This window comes from Cebus imitator, unplaced genomic scaffold (genome assembly GCF_001604975.1).
Source record: "Cebus imitator isolate Cc_AM_T3 unplaced genomic scaffold, Cebus_imitator-1.0 Scaffold621, whole genome shotgun sequence".
Taxonomy (NCBI): Eukaryota; Metazoa; Chordata; class Mammalia; order Primates; family Cebidae; genus Cebus; species Cebus imitator.
In genome coordinates, this window is record NW_016107936.1 from 294,286 (window position 1) to 316,593 (window position 22,308).

The 22,308-nt window shown below is 43.5% G+C and overlaps 1 protein-coding gene across 1 annotated transcript in view; it reads right to left on the minus strand.

Moving 5' to 3' along the window:
- Positions 1–22,308, minus strand: part of TIAM1 (TIAM Rac1 associated GEF 1) — a 240,106-nt gene that overhangs the window by 103,667 nt on the left and 114,131 nt on the right. The window contains exons 7-9 of the mRNA XM_037734462.1: positions 11,493–11,717; positions 8,759–8,944; positions 2,526–2,672 (exon numbers count right to left, since the gene is read on the minus strand). Coding sequence (XP_037590390.1) covers positions 2,526–2,672; positions 8,759–8,944; positions 11,493–11,717 — 558 coding nt within the window. The remainder of the gene's footprint in view (positions 1–2,525; positions 2,673–8,758; positions 8,945–11,492; positions 11,718–22,308) is intronic.

A 22,308-nucleotide genomic window follows, 5' to 3' on the forward strand; every position in this document is an offset into this window, starting at 1 on the left:
AATAAATAAAAGAAAAAGCAATGAACTAGATAAACTTACAAGGAAGCATGTCTCCTATAGCCTCATATAACCAATCCGAGACTTGTAACTAAAATTCTGCTTGCTTTGTAATACTTTTTTCAGTAGAATGTATGAAGATTACAGTTTTTTTTACCTCAACATGGCAACATAGGTTTTTTTTTTTTTAATTTAAAACATAGAAAATTGTCTCTTCTTTGAAATGTAATCAGTCCTGCCAACTTAAAGATATCACGAAAATTAGAAGAGGGTAGCAATGCCACTAGGTACTGAAACTCACGGACGTAGGGAATTTTATGATTATCCCTAAAACAAGCAAGTAATGTCAGGATAATGTACACAATTAAGAAAACGCCTTTCCTCCATGCAAATAAAACATACAAAAACATACAATGCGTTAAATTTTTTTTGGTAGAGACAGGTTGTTGCTATGTTGCCCAGGCTGGTCTCAAACTCCTGGCCTCAAACAATCCCCCACCTTGGGCTCCTAAAGTGCTAGAATTACAGGCATGAGCCACCACGCCTGGCCAAAAAAAAATTTTTGTCCATTTCAAATTACAGAATTAATGAGCAAATATCTACTGGTACATTTATGGTTAAGCAAAAGGTTCTTAAAAACTCATACTTTAAGAAAAAAATTACAAGAATTGTTTCTAAGACATTACATTGTGCTTTGACTTTAGAAAAATGTTAAAACAGTCTCTTGAATTCATTTAAATTTAGTTATATGTTTCAGGAGAAATGGGATGTAACGCTGGGTGCTGTGGCTCACGCCTGTCATCCACCTTTGGGAGGCTGAGGTGGGTGGATCCCAAGATCAAGAGATGGAGACCATCCAGGCCAACATGGTGAAGCCCCGTCTCTACTAAAAATACAAAAATAATTAGCTGGGCGTAGTGACGTGCGCCTGTAATCCCAGTTACTCAGGGAGCTGAGGCAGGAGACTTGCTTGAACCTGGGAGGCGGAGGGTGCAGTGAGCCTTCATCCTGGGCGACAGGGTGAGACTCCATCTCAAAAATAAAAATTCTCCAATGAATATGGTAGTCAGCTAAGGGACTCAGTGCATCAGCTTTCAGGATTAATCTCTTTTCTAACGTTCATTTCTTAAGTAAATTAATGGCTGGAACTGTCAGAGCAAACAAGGAGAGATCATTCTAGCAAGTCAGTCAATGACATCTTCTCACTTTGCATAAGGGCACAGGGCGAATAGGTCATAGCAGTTGTAGTCATGGCCTCCAAAATGCTTAAGGCCTGACTTTCCAGCCCATGAACTGCACATTCTTCTTCCAAAAGACTACAGATGCTCATGTTCCTTTAGCCCCTAAAATCTAAACAAGCAGTTCTGGAAATACTCATTTCTCAAAGCCAAACGCTAAGGATGGCAATAACAACAGAGAGTGAGCTTCACAGAAGTAACTCCAGCAGGAGGCTGGCCTTGGCGAGTGAAGAAGTCAAATTAATGGGGAAGAACCAGGGGCTGCACATGGTCAGCAGTGACCCATCATGGCACCAGGCTAGGTTGTGACCTCATGGACATACCTTTCCAGCCCTGGACCTGAGCAGAAGGGGGTTGTGGCAGTGGGCGAGCGCTCTTGGATTCCTGTCTCCTCATTCCAGTAGGCAGAGGGATCTGCCCATTTAATGCCAACCCCAAAAAGTCAAGGGCACAGAAACAACCGGATTTCCCTAGAGGCTGCCTTTCATCCAGCATAAAGACTTAAAAAGACTCTGCACGGCTGGGTCCAGTGGCTCACGCCTGTAATCCTGGCACTTTGAGAGGCTGAAGCAGGTGGATCACAAGGTCAGGAGTTCAAGACCAGTCTAGCCAACATGGTGAAACCTGTCTCTACCAAAAATACAAAAATTAGCCGGGTACAGTGGCTCACACCTGTAATCCCAGAACTTTGGGAGGCCAAGGAGGGTGGATCACAAAGTCAGGAGATCGAGACCATCCTGGCTAACACAGTGAAATGTGTCTCTACTAAAAACACAAAAAAAATTAGCTAGGCATGGTAATTCGTGCCTGTAGTCCCAGCTACTTGGGAAGCTAAGGCAGGAGAATCACTTGAACCCAGGAGGTGGAAGTAGCACTGAGCTGAGATCGTGCCACTGCACTCCAGCCTGGGCAACAGAACAAGACTCCATCTCAAAAAAAAAAAAAAAGAGAAAAGAAAGGACTCTGCATTCAGGTACCCACTTGGCTTCATCGCAGAGCCCTGCTCTGTCCTGAAGACTCGGGGTGAATTGTGCTCTTTGGGTAGGTCTGTAATTAACCAGGGTTTGGAAAGGATGCAGGTGGAAAACGAGAGCTTAGTGACAGACTAATAGCAGAGTTCAATGTTATGGGGATGCATTATCTACCAAGTGTCTAGCACAGATAGCTTCTTTGTGTCAACTACTGATTTTAAACAACACTCAATCTCAATAAAGAAACACACACATCCCAAACCGAGGTGGCCACAGAAGCAATCTGTGCAGGCTTGCTTGTCATCTGCTCTGGACCTACCTGGTTGATGCTTGGGCGTCCCTGCTTCTTTTTGGAGGTAGTATCCAGACCCCAAAGAGAAGAAAACCTGCTCCTTCGCTTGCTTGCAGATCTGGACATGGCCTGAGTACGTCTTCTCACTCCAGTTTCGCCAGTGCGTGCTGCAACCTGAGGACGGCAAGGACAAGCAGCCACAGGGAGATGCGTCAGGACCACCCACCTGTGCCCTGAGGTCCCTAGTAAGTCCCACCCTTTGGAAACCCCTCCTCCATCATGCCAGCCAACCCTGACCCCAACGTCCAAAGTATTCAATCCATGACCCAAGCATATTGGGACTTTGAGAGCCCTTCATGAATTCAGAACGGAAATGAAAGGCTGGCAAATTCGATCCTTGTTTGAAATCATCAGTAAAATGATATAATATAGGAATAAAACATGTATGTTCTGTTTCCAAAAATGACAGGCCCTTCTGGTCACAGGCTTGAACTACAGCAGCAAGGGAAATGAGCCAGGCTTTCTCTCCAATTGCTGCAGAGCTGTTTCTGCATTCTATTGAAAAATGGTGCCCAAGTGTCAGCAACAACAGTGGAAAAACAGCAGATTTTGGTTCCTGGGTTTTCAGATTAAATCTAAAATTACCAATCTCTACTATTTTGTTTTCTTGGAATATATAAAATCACATTTTAAAATCAGGCAAGTGATTGTTGGCCCCCAATGTCCATTCTCTATTCCATCTTAGTCAGAAAAATCTCAAATGTAGGCCGGGTTGGGTGGCTCCCACCTGTAATTTTAGCACTTTGGGAGGCAAAGGCAGGCAGATCACCTGAGGTGAGGAGTTCGAGACCAGCCTGGCCAACATGGTGAAACCCCGTCTTTACTGAAAAATACAAAAATTAGACGTGTGTGGTGGCAGGCACCAGTAATCCCAGCTATTTGGAAGGTTGAGACAGGAGAATTGCTTGAACCCAGGAGGTGGAGGTTGCAGTGAGCCAAGATCATGCCACTGCACTCTAGCCTGGGTGACAGAGCAAGACTCTGTCTCAAAAAAAGGGGGCAGGAGGGGCAGAGAATCTCAAATATAAGTGAGCATGTAGCCAGTAAGTCCAAGGTGACTTATTTCCCTTGCAGTAGGGCATGGATTGGGCTTCAGTTCAGGTCAACGGCATGTAAGCAAAAAAACTATTTGCAGCTTCCAGGAATCGTGCTCAATAGGAGTGGGCTTTCTGCTATCCTTGGCTTTTCTTTTTCCTGATGAAAGGAAGGTCTGTGTGGTGGTCTGGGATGTTCCTACAGCAGCCTTTCCTTTTTTTTCTCTTTTTCCTTTTTTTTTTTGAGATGGGGTTTCGCTTTTGTGATCTTGGCTCACTGCAATCTCAGTCTCCCAGGTTCAAGCGATTCTCCCGTCTCAGCCTCCCTAGTAGCTGGGATTACAGGCACCTGCCACGATGCCCAGCTAATTTTTGTATTTTTAGTAGAGACAGGGTTTCACCGTGTTGGCCAGCTGGTCTCGAACTCCTGAACTCAGGTGATCCGCCCACCTGGGCCTCTCAAAGTGCTGGGATTATAGGGGTGAGCTAACACGCCCAGCCCAGAAGCCTTTTCAAGGATGGCAGAATAACAAGACAGAAGGGACCTGGCTTACTGAAGATGAAGGTACTTTAACAGACTTGCATCACTTACATGTCCTGTGTTCAGGTAAATGGGAAAGAAAACTCGTATTTTTTTGTTAAACCGAAGCTAAACCCTGTTGAGATACTACAATGTGCCAGCAACCCAGAGAAGCATTTCACAAGGGAATGCCCTGAATGTAAATCTGTCACCATGATGATAACCGCTCAAGGACAATCTCCACAAGGACTCCAGAAAGTCCTCCCAGGCGAAACACTCAGGCTTGAACTTTATCCTCCAGGTGGCAAGCAAAGTCCCCGGAACTTAAGGGAACTTCTGCCTGAGGAGGTCTCCACAGGCCACCCACGGACTCGACTTTCTACTTTCAAAAACGGGAGTGGCAGGAGGGAGAGCGAGTCTGACTTGAAATGAAGCTTCTCCACCCACTCTTCTGTTGCCAGAGGTGAATGTATTGGAACCTACTTGTAGATTCCCACACAGGCAACTCCCAGTGTGGCAGATGCCAACTGGCAGCAACTCGGGTGGTGATGCAGTGTGGGTAACATGTGGGGTCTCCCAGGAGTCCGCGTGCTGGTTGGATCGCCAGCCTCTCTGGGGCTTCAGTATTGACAGTGTAAACACCGCAGAAGCCCCACGGGTGGGTTGGCAGGGACCCCTTTGTACATTAAAAACAGGAATCAAAACAGCTTCTCTACAAGGGTATTAGAGGGAAGGTTTCTGGACCCAAACGAAAATAGGAAGATGAGGGAGCTGAGAGGTTTTGCATTTTGCATTTTCTCAGCTTAGCACATTAAAACAACAGCTGCCGCCAGCCCGGACCAGGGCATAGAAAATGTGGCATCCAAGACACTGGTGGAAATTTTTACTTGAAAGGTCTTAATCTAAGATTACACTGGAAGTGTCACAGGGAACAAAATCACAAGACAAACATACCATAAAATACATACAAATGTTCTCTATTTTCATCACTTTCTGAGTTAAAGGTAAACAAAGGTTGTAAAAGGAATAAATTATAACATGCCGACACACATATGCTCACAACACTGAAAAAAAATACTGTTAAAATTTTTAAATTCTAGAGGAAAAAGATGTCCATTTGGCCTCATGGTCATACGGTCTTATTTATAAATAAGTCCAGCCATTAATAAGCGACACACATATACAGGCAGCCATATAAATACGCTGACATATATTAGCATTTGTTTTCTTTATAGATGCAGCAATGCCTGTACTCCCCGTGTCTAGTTAATTGTTCACTTATTTCTCACCCATCTCTCCCACAAGACTATAAGCTCCAAGAGGACAGGCTGTCTGTGCTGTTCACTATAATCCTAGTCACAAGGATAAAACCGACAAATCCCAGGCACTTACATGTATGTTTGTTGCTTGAACAAATAAACAAATAATACCACAAAGCAAAAGCATATCCTATATAACACGGCAGCAACAATGAAAAGGTAACTCTTTGTTTTACAATTTCCGGACAAAAAGATCATGAAAGAGAAACTCATACATCCATACACATTTACACATTCTCAGTTACCAGCTGACTAGTTAGTTTAGTCTGTTTAACAAACACTTTGCTTAAGTTTCTTAAAGCACTCTTCTACATTGCTCGGGGCCTTGTAAACTGCAAAAGTAACCACTGCCTCAACACAATAATGACTCAAAATGAGCAAAGGGATTTAGAAAAAAAGGCTGACAGAAGAACTGCTGGACAAGAGCTCAAGAGTTTCTCAATGATCTTTGCCCAGACAATGCCTCCCTTTGTGGCCTGAACCTGATTACTCTATCATTCTGCTCATCTGTGCAAACAAGAACAATGATAACCTTCATTCAAAGAGTACAGCGGGGACCCTTCAGTTAATTACCGCAAATCACTCAGCATTATGGGAAGCTCTCTCAGTGAATGCTACTTCAATCACAGCTCCCATCTCCCCGACCCAGTCCCGTTACCCTCACACCTCCTCCTTCCTCCTCCCCCACTGAAAAGAAGAAAAATAAATTCTGGACAAAGACTAAATTGAAGAATGTTTCAACCCCAAGGAGAAAAAAAATCCCAGGGGTCAAATGACAAGGAGAGGAGGGAACGAAAATAAGGAGTGCCTAATAAATTGGACTGCAAAACTCCCCGCCCGGGATCGTCCACAGTAGCTAAAGCGACAAACAGCAATAGACACCCAACAGGCTCGCGTGACTTGTTCTGATGGAAATAAAACCCCTCACAGAAAAGAGAAGCTGCAGGGGCATACAGAAACACCCTGACTTGCATCACTGACAAAACAGGCAAAAACCAAACAAAGGAACAGAGAGCTGAATGTATGGACTTAAATGTTCTTCTTTAAAACCACTGACCAAAAAACCTAAAAGAGTAACTAACTCTCCCATCCCCATCTTCAGCTGGCCAAATTTTAATAGTCTGCCCCCTGCAAGAAAAGTACACACACATCGCAGACATTGAGACGAAGGAAATTAGAGGGTCTGAAGATCAATTATGGAAGAGTAAGACAGTAACCTTCTCAGGGAGATTGCATCCAATGGCTTTGAAGGAAATAATGAAAGCATACAAGTTTTAGGGAGAAAGCAACATTATTTTCTCCAAAATGTAGCAACGTACAGTAAGAGGAGGGAGCCACTTTGATGCTCAGGGCTTAGTATTAATACAGATGGGACCTCAATGACATCACAAGTTCCCTTCATAAAAATGCATCCTCAATGGATGATAAAGAAGGAAATAAAGAAGAATTTCTATCCTAGTTTTTTGTGTTTGTTTTTGGTTTTGCGGAATAGGTGAACTGAGATTTGGCTAAGTTAAAAACTGGTGTCCAGGTCTCCGAAAAACAGATCTAAAGTCACAAACTGAAAACCTTTTGTAAGTTTATTCAACACAGCACTTTGTCCCACCACGACTGAAAAAACAGGATTTAATAGCTGTATGGAGAGGTGGTAGCCAGGGAGACCAAGAGCTGAGCTGTAATTAGCAGAACAAATCAGGATGCCAGTTTTAATAACTCCAGAAATTGGTTTAAGACTTCTTTAAAAATGTAAATCTACCCCTAATTATCTGAATGATGATGCTAATCTATTTATAAAGAATACAAACGCCTCTGACTGAATTATAGCTCTGAATGCAATTGAAGGGTACAGCTGACACAGCAAGAGAACAGCACAGCTAAGGTTTTACAAAGCAGTTTCTGGAACCTGAGACTTAACATTTAATTCCACAGCAAATGTGCTAAGGTGCAGTACATTTTAAGTGGGTGTCAAGTTGGAGAGACTAAAACCATGTTACTCATACAGCAATTTTTGAGAAGGAGCCAAAAGTACACAAAGCTTCTCGCACTTAAGCAAGTACATGAAATTACAGATAACAAACACACAACACAAGTATACAATCTGCCGCTCTAGAGGTCAGATGGAAATTCCCCTCCTCCAGCAATGCATATGTTCAACTGGCAAATCACAAAGTTCTTTGCCTTCCCGTATGCATTGAGTATTCATGGTCATCAGAACAATGGTAAAAATAAAGTGAAATGGAGATCTCCAAAGAGATCTATGTTCCATATACGGTATATGTGAGTGTGAGTGATTGAGTGGCAGAAAGAGACAGAATGAGAATGTAAACACACACACACACACACATACACACACACATTTATTTATTTATTTGAGACAGAGTCTCACTTTGTTGTCCAGGCTGGAGTGCAGTGGCATGATCTTGGCTCTCTGCAACAACCTCTTCCGAGGTTCAAGCAATTCTCAGGCCTCAGCCTCCTGACTAGCTGGGATTACAGGTGTACGTCACCACACCCGGCTAATTTTTGTGCTTTTCTTTTTTTTTTTTTTTTTTTTTTTTTGAGACGGAGTTTCGCTCGTTACCCAGGCTGGAGGGCAATGGCGCGATCTCGGCTCACAGGCAATTCTCCTGCTTCAGCCTCCTGAGTAGCTGGGATTACAGACACGCGCCACCATGCCCAGCTAATTTTTTGTAGTTTTAGTAGAGATGGGGTTTCACCGTGTTGACCAGGATGGTCTCGATCTCTTGACCTTGTGATCCACCCGCCTCGGCCTCCCAAAGTGCTGGGATTACAGGCTTGAGCCACCGCGCCCGGCCCTTGTGCTTTTCATAAAGACGGGGTTTCATCATGTTGGCCAGGCTGGTCTCCAACTCCTAACCTCAGATGATCCTCCTACCTCAGCCTCCCAAAGGGCTGGGTTTACAGGCATGAGCCACTGTGCCCAGCCTGAGAATGCATACATATATGAGAGTGAGCACTCCACTCACCATCCCCACAAAGTTAATACAAAAAATATGCATTTGGATTCAAAAGATGACACTTCATAAAGACAACAAGAGCTATCAACAAATACTACACATGATCAACGCTGAAGATGGAACCTTTCATGTTTTCTTTGCACAATAGCTTACTGCCCATCAAGAGATGCTGAAGTAATATATTTCAGACAGGTTTAAATGGAAATTTGCATCCACTGCAAAGAGGGGGCATTTCAGAAATACACACACAGCAAGAAACTAGAAAAGCACTTAGGAGACTCTTGTCAAGTCCTGCTCAGGATTAAGCATCAAGCTTAAAGTTTTTAAAAACTCATTCACTTCTACTCACCAGGGCATGAAAAGATGATACGGAAAAGATTCCAAGGCGGCCCATGGCCACTTTCGTTGGTCGACTTGCAAAAGCAAGAAGCCTTTTGGGGTTTGGCAGCTCCCCACCCTGAAGGCTGGCTAAATAACAGCGGAAACGAAAGAGGTCCATTTGGAACTGCTCGAGATTTTGCTCCCAAACAAAGATCTATGGTAGTGAAAACATGGGAAAAGAAAAAGTGAGAAAAAGGGAAAACAAGTGTTAACATCTTTATCCTATACAAAGCTGCATGCTGTAAAGGCATTCATTATAATCCTAAGGAATAAACCACAAGTACCTAAGTTTCTTAGTTACTTACGTTTCTTCTGCAAAGATCTATAGCTATACATTCAGCATGATAAACAGAAAGTGATGAGTTCTGTTCCCTTCTATCATGGAGTTCGTATTGGGGGGATTATAAGTCTATCAGTTCCAAGATCTGGGCCACAAACTCCAGGCTGGAGAAGTGACAATGTAGAGATTTCCAGCACCAGAGAACTATATGAATTAACACGAGGTGGGTTTTCATACAAAGAAAAGTGAGATGAATTAAAGGCCAGAAGCAACTGACCAAGAGCTTTTGGGCAGAGTGGGGTAGCCCAGAACACAGGGTGGAAGGAGAACACCTAGACAGTGCGAAGACTCTGGAATACAAAGTTCCAGCCATAGCATGTCTCTGAGACATTCCCACATTTTTCTTTCTCTTTCTTTCTTTCTTTTTTTTTTGAGACAGAGCTTCACTCTTGTTGCCCAGGCTGAAGTGCAATGGCGCGATCTCGGCTCACGGCAACCTCTGCCTCCCAGGTTCAAACAATTCTCCTGCTTCACCCTCTCGAGTAGCTGGGATTACAGGCATGTGCCACCACACCCAGCTAATTTTGTATTTTTTTAGTAGAGACGGGGTTTCTCCATGTTGGTCAGGGTGGTCTTGAATTCCCGACCTCAGGTGATTCACCTGCCTCGGCCTCCCGAAGTGCTGCGATCACAGGCGTGAGCCACCGTGCCTGGACATTCCCTCATTTTTCAAAGTGGCAAAATAATACCTACCTCCTAAGGCTGATGGGATGTGTGAAAAGGACAAAACAAGTGTAAATACAAGGTCTGGCATAGAGTGAAGGCTCAGTAATGCTGACAGTAGTACAGACAATGATGAATGGTTGAAATCTCCCTTTTGCTTCAACAAAATACAGTATCACTGTACGCATGTGTTCCCAGCAGCACTGGTCACAAAAGATGGGAACAGCTTGAATGTCCATCAACCAATGACCAATAAACAAAGCATGGTGTGTACCTACAACAGAACGTGATTCAGCCAAAACTCGAGAGTAAAGTACTGATGTATGCTACCATGTGGCTCCACCCCCAAAACATGAAGCTCTGGGAAGGAGCCAGACCCAAAAGGCCAACTATTGTACAATTCCATTCATATAAAACATCTATAATAGGCAAATCCATGAAGACAGAGTGCCGGGGCAGAGGGCAGCAGCTGCTTAACAGATATGAGGTTACCTTTTGGGGTAGATGAACACATTCTGGGACCAGATGCGGTAGTGGCTGTACCACACTGTACATGTACTCGATGCTACTGAATCGTTTGTGTTACAATAGTTGACATTTTGTGAATTTTGCCTTCATTAAGAAAATACAGTGTCAGGTAACAAAGGGAAACCCCAGAGGGAGAGAAATGTGGAAGGTCCGTGTCAATTGTTCAATGATTTAAATATCATTTATTCATGTAATTATTTCCTAAGCATTAGGACAAAATGTCAAAGGATTACCAGATGGCTGTCACTGATTTTAAAACAGCTGAATAGCAGGTAAAAATGTCCGTTGTTCATTTCACTAAATCTTTTCTGTTTGGCATGAAATATACTTATGCACACATAAAGCAATTATGTGTGTGTGTGTATGTGTGTGTGTGTGTGTGTGTGTGCGTGTGTACATGTATATATAGTCTAGATATAGAGAGAGATAGTCTTGCTCTGTCACCCAGGCTGGTGTGCAATGGCACAATCTTGGCCCACTGCAGCCTCCGCCTCCCAGGCTCAGGTGATCCTTCTCAGCCTCCTGAGACTAAAGCTGTGGCTAATTTTTGTATTTTTTTTGTAGAGATGGGTTTTGCCATGTTGGTCAAGCTAGTCTTGAACTCCTGGGCTCAAGCGAAAATGCCTGCCTCAGCCTCCCAAAGTGCTGGGATTCAGGCATGAGACACCATACCTGGCCAGATATATTTTTAAATGTACGTCACCTTTTCCAAATTAAGAACTCCAAATTTACTGAGGAGTCAGAAATGAGTACCCATCATAGGAGAACTCCAAGTCAGTCTGGTAACGTGGAAATGAAATCGCAAACTTTCTTAATTACACACATCCTCTAGAACAGCACACCACTGGTGGGGGCCAGGGGCTCATCTATTAGGTTTCTGTCTTTCATTCAATGTAATATTATTCTGTTTAGCAGCTAACAATCAGCCATCAACAATGGGTGAAGAACACTGACAGTCAAAATAAAGAATTTAGCATCCTGGATGACAGGCTGTCGAGGAGATATGTGATATGTCTCTTGACTCCAAAACAGCAAAAAAAAAAAAAAAAAAAAAAAAAAGTTGTTTAAGCCACCCAGTTTGTAGTACTCTCTTAAAAAAAAAAAACAAAAAAAAAAACCCTTTTAGAGACCTAACAATTTTGTCCAGATCCAAACACGGAAGAATGATTACCTGATCTAATATCGTTTTCTTCTTCTTTGAGTCAGTGACTGAAGACAGCTGCATTTCGCCCATTTTCTTCATCTTTTCATCCATGTCAATCTTCTGTTCCAGTTTTTTGATTTCTGATTTCAGGAGTCGAAGCGTGTCTTCCTTGTGGTGGTGCCTCGCGACCGCAGTGGCGCAGGCAGAGTGGATGGCGGTGATCCAGTTTTCAAGCTCCGTCTGGCTAGTGGTCTGTACCAAGAAGAAAAAGGCACCTTTTAGGAAGTTAAGAGAAATGAACTGGAGCATATCCAGAGAAGCAATGCCTGGGAGTCAAGATGTCAGGTCTAGACACCCATAGATAAGGCTAACCTGACCTCCTCCTCCTCCTTCAGGAAATCAATAACAAAAAGTGAGTCTCAGGTCAGATGCCCCCCTCCCCTCCTCAACTTCAAGGGCTGTCCTGAATGAAGCCACCATGTCTGCTCACTCAGTGTACAAACTGAACTCACTTGTGAAATTGATACTCCTAACACAGCTTGGTGTCTACTCAGGAGGGTTGCTATGAAGCAAAGGTCAATTTCCAGATAGGACTGGTCAGTTACAGGGCGTGCGTGGGAGTGAGGGACTTCACTGACATAGGAAGCTACAACAGCCCCGCTCCTAGTGAACCACTGCAACCCAAATCCAAAGGTCCCATCCTGGCACTAAGCAGCAAGACAACTACAGCTGGGGAAGCAGTCGAGTAGCCAGAAGAAGTACTGTCTTGTGGGGCTCCATGGGAGCCTCTATGAATTGCAGCCGGCCAGCAACACTCCATGGGCTAAAAGTGGCCTTTTTGAGAAGGACATTAAGAAAACGGTGTGACAACCACCAATGGACAGGTGACCTAAGTGGGATTGGCGTGACTCAGGTTCTGAAAGGTAAAAGTCAGAATAGTTTTGAAGAGACAGTTCATGTGTGATAACTTGCTATTAATGATTCTTTAGGCATTCAATCAATGAGTTTTTAAAAATCAGGAGATACTGGACTTTTCTAGGTATTCTCTTAAGCCCAGAAGGGTGCAATACATGCTCAGAAGTTAGCCCATCTCAAGAAATAGTCTATTCAGACACTACAATACTAAAGCAGCTCCTAACATCATTTTTCATGCACAAAAGCGTTTAATAGTTTTTTCCTTTGGAGCACCTTTTTAGTTTTCTAATCATTTGAGTGAAGGCTTGTAAACAAAATTCTTTTTTTTTTTTTTTTATTCTGAGACAGGGTCTTGCTCTGTCACCCAGGCTGGAGTGCAGTGGCACAATCTGGACTCACTGCAACCTCCGCCTTCCAGATTCAAGCAATTCTCATGCCTCAGCCTCCCTAATAGCTTGGACTACAGGCGTGTGCTACCATGTCTGGCTGAGTTTTATATTTTTAGTAGAGATGGTTTCACTATGTTGCCCAGGCTGGTCTCAAACTCCTGACCTCAAGTGATTCACCCACCTTGGCCTCCCAAAGTGCTGGTATTACAGGAGTGAGCCACTATGCCCAGCCACTTGTAAACAAAAATCCTATTAACAGGACCCCATCAGCTTATGACTCTATGCTGGCTGGCAGCTGAAATTTAAGCCAAGAGAATATTGTATCTTTATTATTTCTGAATCTCATCAGTTTTGCATTCCACAGAAGAAACAGCGTCAAATATTAAAAATGGTGTCACCTGGGAGCCGCCGTGACTCAGGCCAGTTATCCTGGCACTTGAGGAGGCGAGGCTATTCGATGCCAGCCTGGGCAACATAAGAACCTCTCACTTATTTAAAAAAAAAAAAAAATGGGGTGTCAGCCAACCAAGTCACCACCCACTGGGCAAACCTAACTGGTCCAGCAGTTGTTACGTGGATAAAAAATATTTTGCCTGTGGATAAAGAAGATTTCAATATGCTATACAAGCTCAAGAAGAAACAGCAGAAATACCACCTGACAAAGCAAATGGAATCACCTCGTTAGGACTGAGGGGGAGGAGAGGTGATAAAGACAGAAGCCACAGGTGAGGACTTCTGGTGGAGAAACTTAAGGGGGGGAAATGCATGTCTATATATGAGATTAATATAAACTTTAAATCTGCTTCATTTTATTTTATAGTTACCTCCTCTTTGCAGGTCATTATCTTACAGTTTGTCCTTATGTATCACCTTGAAGTTCCACCAGAAAAAGAGAGGCCCTCCTGCATCTCATGAAAGCACCAAGCTTGCTCCTACCGGTGCACGGCACAAAGTTTGATCACTGATCTCCCAGTGCCTCACAATGAATGGGCATCTCATTAGGTGGGGTTACTTTCTCCCTTTTTTTAAATTAGGAAAGGAACCAGCTCAGATGGAAAGATAATCTGATAAGGATTATTTCCTTAAAAAAAGGAAAAAAAAACTTCCAAGATGAAAATACCCAGTGTTGGCAAAGACACGGAGTAACCAGAACTCGTCTGCACTGCTGGCCGCTGGCTGGAGTAAACTTGTAGAACTGCTTTAGAAAGCTGTTAGATATTACCCACTAAAGATGAATATATGCATACCCTGTGACCCAGAAAATGTACTCTGGGTATATACTCGGGAGAAATGCATTCATATGCACATAAAAATATACATACCAAAACATGCCCCACGGACACCATCCAGATGCCCACCAATAGGAGAAATGAGGAATATGTGGGATAATCACACAATGAAATACCATACAGCAAGAACGAAGGATCTGTAGCTACAGACTAACACAGATAAATCTTGCACACATAATGTTGGGAAAGAAAGCAGAAACACTGGAGTATATACTGTAGGATTCTATTTATATAAAGTACTGTATTAGTCCATTCTCATGCTGCTAACAAATAAATACCTAAGACTGGGTAATTTATAAAGGAAAGAAGTTTAATTGACTCACAGTTCAGCATAGCTGGGTTTGGAGGGGGGGCTCAGGAAACTTACAATCATGCCAGAAGGGGAAAAGCAAACACATCCTTCTTCACATGGTAGCAGCAGGGAGAAGTGAAGAATGAAGAGGACAGGGGGAAGCCCCTTATAAAACCATCAGATCTAGTGAGAACTCAATATCACAAGAACAGCATGGAGGTAACCGCCTCCATGATTCAATTATTTCCCAATGAGTCCCTCCTATGACACGTGGGGATTATGGGAACTACAATTCAAGAGTAGATTTGAGTGGGGACACAGCCAAACCATATCAAGTACCAACACAGATAAACTAGTATACATTATTAGAAGTTGAGAGGCCAGGGTTAGGCTGGGCGTGGTGGCTCACACCTGTAATCCAAGCACTTTGGAAGCCAAGGCAGGCAGATCACCTGAGGTCGGGAGTTCAAGACCAGCCTGACCAACATGGTGAAACCTCGTCTTAAAAAAAATGAAATAAAATAAAAAGAGAGAGAGAGGCCAGGGTGTTCGGTGGGATGAAGTGCAATGGGTAGAAACAGGTAAGAAGCACAAGAGAGGCTTCTGGGGCACTGGCCACCTTCTGTTTCTTGATCTGGGTGCTGGTTACATGGGTGTATGACAGGAGTAAGTTGAGTTTGCTAAACATCACCAAAATGTGCCCTTTTCTGTAAAGACGTTAAATGTGTATTAAACCATAATATAAAGTTTCAAAAAGATCCTTCCAAGATATATTACCCGAACATTTTAGTCTAATTTTTCTATAACTATGCTAAAAATATGATACCTTATATTCCAGTTTTCATTAAAAATTGTCCTTTCAAAACTACAAAGGAAGCTCCAAAAAACTGCGCCCTTCTCTACCATTTATTTCCGCTCCCAAGTGGCTGGCAGTACCAGGTAAAAGCTGGTTCCCTGACCGGAAACATGTTTTCCATTTTGTTTGCATGGCTCAGTGGAAAGGAGCTTTTAGATTTTAGTGGAGTTCATGCCATCATCACCCTTTTTTTTTTTTTTTTTTTAGGAATGAATCTCTTTGTCGCCCAGGCTGGAGTGCAGTAGCACGATCTTGGCTCACTGCAACCTCCACCTCCAAGGTTCAAGAGATTCTCCTGCCTCAGCAGCCTCCCGAGTAGCTGGGATTAAAGGCACCCACCAGCATGCCTGATATTTGTATTTTTAGCAGAGACAGGTTTTCACCATGTTGTCCAGTCTAGTCTCAAACTCCTGACCTCAAGTGATCCGCCTACCTCAGCCTCCCAAAGTGCTGGGATTACAGACGTGCACCACCATGCCCAGCTAATTTTTGTATGTTTAGCAAAGATGGGATTTCACCATGTTGGCCAGGCTGATCTTGAACTTCTGACCTCAAGTATCAGCCCGCCAATGCTTCCCAAAGTGCTGGGATTACAGGCGTGACCATTCAATATTTACAGTCCTTATCATTCTAGGAATATGGGAGAATAGAACTTTCTGGCCCCCTCTGAAGCCAGGCATGGCCATGGCACTTGGCTTTGGCCAATAAATGTGAGTAGAAGTTATGTCACTACTCAACAAAAGCCTGATTCGCCCCACTTTTACACCTTTGCCACAGTCACAGAAGCGTTGTATCAAGACAGAGCTTCTGTCTGCCTGGATCCATAGGAGTCCAGGATGAGTACGGCTCCGGGGCCAGCCTCGATCACGCCGGAAAGGATAAGGCATATGTGAAGCCACTGAGACTGAAGTGCTTTTTCTTCAGTATTATCCTACCCATCCTGACTGATCTACCAGCAAATAAGAATTCCATTGCAAAACAGAGGATGCCTCCAAAATAAAGGAGTTTGTACAGTATATTTAGAACCCCAAGAGAGACCACAATTTGGGTGCCTATAATCCCAGCTACTTAGGAGGCTGAGGCAGGAGAATCACTTGAACCCGGGAGGCAGAGGTTGCAGTGAGCGGAGATTGCACCACTCCAACCTGGGCGACAGTGCAAGAATTCGTCTCAAAAAAAAAAAGAAAAGAAAAAGAAAAAGACCACAATCTAATATGTTCTGTGGAACAACAGCTGTTTGCTCTCTTTACTTAATGAAAGTGGGTCTTCTTCCCCCTGTCTGTGAGGACCCCAGGCAAGTTCAGCCAATAGGAACACAGTCCATTCTGATGTCAGAGTTCACCTTTGCCTTCCACTTAATAAGTAGAAATGAAGGAAGCTGACCAAAGTCAAACACCCTTTGAATGGTATATATTTAATTTTGGCAAAGCAGCTATCCTGGAACTTATTTATTTAAAATAAAGAAAGACTGGTTGCTAGGGGCCAGAGTGAGGGGGATATGGAATGGTGTTATGTAATGGGGACAGTGACTAAGCTTTGCAGGATGAAAAAGAGTTCTGGGCCAGGTGGGATGGCTCACGCCTGTCGTCCCAGCACTTTGGGAGGCCAAAGCAGAAGAATCACTTGAGGCCAGGAGTTCGAGACCAGCCTGAGCATAGTGAAACCTTGTCTCTATTAACAGTACAAAAATTAGCTGCCCACGGTGGCACACGCCTGTAGTCCCAGCTACTCAGGAGGCTGAGGCAGGAGAGTCACTTGAACCCGGGAGGCGGAGCTTGCAGTGAGCCGAGATCATGCCACTGCACTCCAGCCTGGACAACAGAGGAAGATTCCATCTCAAAAGCAAACAAACAAAGAGTTCTGGAGATGGATAACAGTGATGGTTACACAACCGTGTCAACTGTCCACTTAAAAATGGCTAGATGGTAAATTTCATGTGTTGTATACCACAATTTAAAAGAACACATAATTTAAAAAAAAAAGAAAAAGAAAAAAAGCATAACAGTCCCCAAAACCTAGAGAAACATATATAGAAATGTGTGACAGCTACATGAAAGATTCAGCCATCAGCCCTTTTATCTATTAACTATGTCTCAGCCTTCCAAACTTTTAAAAAACCTGTCAGTGGCTGAAGGCAGTTCCATTAGAGAGAACTTTGGCTCCCACCGTCCTGTTGAAATAGAACAACAGTCTCTACCAGTCTCTATCTTTAAGCCAAATCAATTTCTCAGAAGCACAATTCCATAAGTGAGCTTTTCAGCAAAGTCTATCCTTTTGCGGGGGCACACAGGGAGCTGTGTGTTGACAAGAGAGGAGACGAAGTCTCCCCTGACTGCTTTCAACAGCTAGTTAGGTGGACAGAAGTCGTGAAACATTTCATGACCATTTATAGGCTTAAAACCTCAACTGATCGCAGTAGACTCCTGACCTGACACAATATTCTTCATCATGGCCTCTGCAGGATTTAAATTCTGATATGCTAGAAAATGCCATTCAAAGCCACTAACCTTGCATCCCCTTCTTGACCCAGGCAAGGCTAGTTAAAGACATCAGATTCATGATCGGTCCCTTCGCCAGCATCCAGAGGTCAAAAAGGCAGGAAGGAGAGACCACCCAATGATACCCTCTCAACCTCCTCACCACAAATCACCTTCCATTAAACAAACAGCAGCAGACAGGTAAAGAGAGTGAATTTTGTGATTCTTCCTTTGCCTTCTGGGGATGCTATAAATACTGTACACAGTTCAGTGAAGGGAATAAGCAAAGTTCTTGCCAACAGACAAATATAATCAGCAAAAAATGCACTTTGCATAACAGCCCCTTTGAGTGCAGAGATAAGATGAAGCTCAGGGCTTCATTATGTATTTAAATAGATCCAGCTTCAATTACCCAACGGCATGGAGGACACTCGGTGATTTCAGATAATCAATGGTTTACGTAAGTGGCAGGAAAAGGGAAATTCATTTTAAACACAAGAAATACTAGGGGATATATGCCAAATCTAGGAAACTAAAATTTTGGATAATTCAAATTTATAGAAGCACAAGAATAATTGTAAAGTAGGTCAAACTTTTTCATTTTTTTTTTAAAAAGAAAGTTATTTTTTAAGAGACTAAATAGGAATAAAGTTGCTATGTGAATCTTAAAAGGCTTTTTTCTTGTTGATTCTACACTCAAAGTATTTTGTTTACATAAGACTTAATTAAGCTATTACTCTTAATATCTGTAAAGAGAACTTAAGAGTTAGGGTTAGGGTAAGGGTTGGGTTAGGTGCTACACCATGATTACAGGCATGGTGGCTCATGCCTGTAATCCCAGCACTTTGGGAGGCTGAGATGAGATCACTTGAGGTCAGGAGTTCGAGACCAGACTGGCCAACATGGTGAAACTCCGTCTTTACTAAAAATATAAAAAGTACCCGGGCATGGTGGCATGTGCCTGTAATGTAAGGTACTCGGGAGGCTGAGGCAGAAGAATCGCTTGAACCTGGGAGGCAGAGGTTGCAGTGACCTGAGATCTCACCACTGCACTCCAGCCTGGATGACAAGAGTGAGACTCCATCTCAAAAAAAAAAAAAAAAAAAGAGAACTTTAAATGTGACGTTCCCTTCCTCCACTGAAAATAGTGATATAATGCATCCCTCTCATTCTCACTCACCCCAGCTTCATTCTTTAGAGAAGAAGGGAAGCTCCAGACTCCAGGAAGACAAACACAAGGAAAGCAGGGAGCATGTGCCATGAAGAGGCTAACAGATGGCAGCCTGCCTGAAGGAGGGCAGTGGCAGGATTCATCTCTGGCCAACCTCAGCAGCCTCCAAGGACCGGAGTCCCTCCACAAGAAGGCCACTTATCCATCCATGCTATGAAAGGTCCCAGTACTTCCTAATATACACAGATGATATCCAAGAAACTTTTTGTATCTCACATGTAAACATGACCAAATAGCCAAGGATCACCAGATATTTTCTGAAAGTCCCCAGCATGAAAGGCAGAGACTAAAGCACACAGGAGAAAATGTACTTGGAGAAAGGAGAAGCCATGCCAGAAACAGAGAAAGCTTGCCTAAAATCTACACAACCCTTGGAGATGCAAGTGAATCTAAACCTACAAACAAGTAAATGAAAAGTACAAGTTACAATAAAAAGGAACAATGAGCTTGAGAGGAGAGTGGGAGAGGGGAAGGGAGGGAGGGGGTGGGAAAGGAAGTAAGGAAGGACAGAGGGAGGGAACACTTCTTTTAGGATAAAAAAAAATTAAAATGTCAATAGAAGGAAATCACTATGAAGGATCAGAACACCAACAAGGTGCAGTGGCTCACACCTGTAATCCCAGTACTTCGGGAGGCCGAGGCGGGCAGATCACTTGAGCCCAGGAGTTCAAGACCAGCTTGGGAAACACAGCAAAACCTCATCTCTACAAAAAATACAAAAAGTAGCCAAGTATGGTGGTGTGCACCTGTCATCCCAGCTACTCAAGAGGATGAGGTAGGGGAATAACCTGAGCCCTGGGAGGCGGAGGCTGCAATCAGCCTTGATTACACCACTGCACTCCATCCAGGGTGACAGAGTGAGACCCTGTCTCAAAAAAAAAAAAAAAAATGTGCTTGCTGTGCTTGCTTCAGCAGCACCTATACTAAAAAAGGATCAGAACACCAGTGATAAGAAAATGATCCTAAATGATTCAAAGAGAAAAAGAAAATAAAACACACACATGCTAATCAGAAATGAGTACATTATCAAAAAATAATTAAAACAAGGAGAAATGATCTCTAAGCCAAAATTTCAAATTACTCAAATATTAGGCAAGTAAATGGTAAAATGAAGGCTTTTAAAATATGCACCTTTTTTTCTTTTTTTTTTTGGAGAGTCTTACTCTGTTGCTCTGATGGCCATGCTGGAGTGCAGTGACGCAATCTCGGCTCACTACAACCTCCACTTCCCAGGTTCGAGCAATTCTCCTCCCTTAGCCTCCTGAGTAGCTGGGATTACAGATGCATGACCATCACACCTAGCTAATTTTTGTATTTTTAGTAGAGACGGGGTTTCACCCTTGGTCAGGCTGGTCTTGAACGCCTGACCTCGTGATCCTTGGCCTCCCAAAGTGCTGGGATTACAGGCGTGAGCCACCGTGCCTGACCTAAATACACACCATTTTGTAGGAAATTACTACAGGTTATTTTCATGAAAACAAAGCAGTTGGTAATTCTAGGGAGAATGTTTTATGTGAAGCCAGGAGAGCAGCCATATGGTAGCAGGACAATGTGCCAGGGGAGGGCAGGCTTCAAAGGAAAAACAGCGCTGATGAACCAGCTAACACACTGGAGATTTAGAAAATATCATTGCCACATAACCTGGAAAATAAGCAATATGAGCCTTCCCGAAAAAAGAAGGAAGTCATTAACTACAGGAAAAAACAAACTAACAAGAAATTGTTACAGAAAAGAAATAAGATCATAGTACACTACTTGGCCCAGTGGCCAATACTATTTAAGTGGTTATAACAATGTAACAACAATGACTACTGCTTTAATCCTAACGTTCATATACCTATATGGGAAGATGAAGAAAGAATAATTTGTAGCTAACAGAGCTAAATGTTCTTCTACCATAATACAAAGTCAGTTTTAGTATCTAAAATCCATTCCAAACAGCAGTATAAGCGAGGGGGAGATCCAACATGGCTGAATAGGAACAGCTCTGGAGTGCAGTACCCAGCAAGAACAACACAGAGGGTGAGATCACTGCACTTCCAAATGAGTTTTAATGCCCACAAACCAGGAGATTTCCAGGCCAAAAAGTGCCACGAGTTTCTAGCACGGCTGTTTTAGTGGCACTGGGGGTTTCCGCACAGAAACTCACACAAATCTGGAGACTATTTCAACTGGCACCTGGAACGCCTGGGAGACAGAGCCGCCCATTCAACTCAAAAAGAGGGGGCTGAAACAGGGAGCCAGGTGTCTGGCTCAGTGGATCCCAACCCCATAAAGACCAGCAATCCGAAACGCTCTGGATTGAGACTTCCATAGCAAGCGCAGCTGGACCCAGGATGCGCCAGCGCAGTTGGGGGAAGGGAGTCTGCCATTACTGAGGCAGACTGCCATTACAGAGGCAGTTGTAAATGTACCTCTGTAAAAAAAAACAGCAAGGAAGTCTACACAGCAGCTGGGCAGAGCCCGTGGCAGCTCAGCAATGTCTCTGCTGGCAGACTATGACTACCTCCTTGCTGGGCAGGGCATTCCTGAAAAAGGAGAGCAGCACATCAGGAACTTATAAATAAAGCTCCACCGTCCCAGGACAGAGCATTTGGGAAAGAGGCAGTTATGAGTTCTGCTGCAGCAGACTTAAATGTACCTGCCCAGCAGCTCTGAACAGAACAAGGAAGCTCGCAGCACAACACTTGAGCTCCTATAAGGGACAGACTGTCTCCTCAAACAGCTTACTGACCCCCGTATATCCAAACAGACACCTCATAAAGGAGAGCTCAGGCTGACATCTGGTGAATACCCTTCTGGGATGAAGATAACAGAAGAAGAAACCGGCAGCAATCTTTACTGTTCTGCAGCCCCCGCAGGTGGTCCCCGGGCAAGCAAGGTCTGGAGTGGACCTCCAGCAGTCCTACAGCAGAGGGGCCTACTGTTACAAGGAAAACTAAAAGACAAAAAGAAATAACTTCAACATCAACAAAAAGGACATCCACTCAGAGATCCCATCCGAAAGTCACCAACTACAAAGACCACAGGTAGATAAATCCACAAAGATGGGAAGAAACTAGCACAGAAAGGATGAAAACACCAAAAACCAGAATGTCTCTCCTCCTCCAAGGGATCAGAACTCCTTACCAGCAAGGGAACAAACCTGGATGGAGAATGAGTCTGATGAATTGACAGAAACAGGCTTCAGAAGGTGGGTAATAACAAACTTCTCTGAGCTAACAGAACATGTTCTAACCCAATGCAAAGAAACTAAGAACCTTGAAAAAAGGTTAGATGAAATGCTAACTAGAATAAACAGCTTAGAGAAGAACATAAACGACTTGACGGAGCTGAAAAACACAGGATGAGAACTTCATGAAGCATACACAAATTTTAATAGCTGAATCGACCA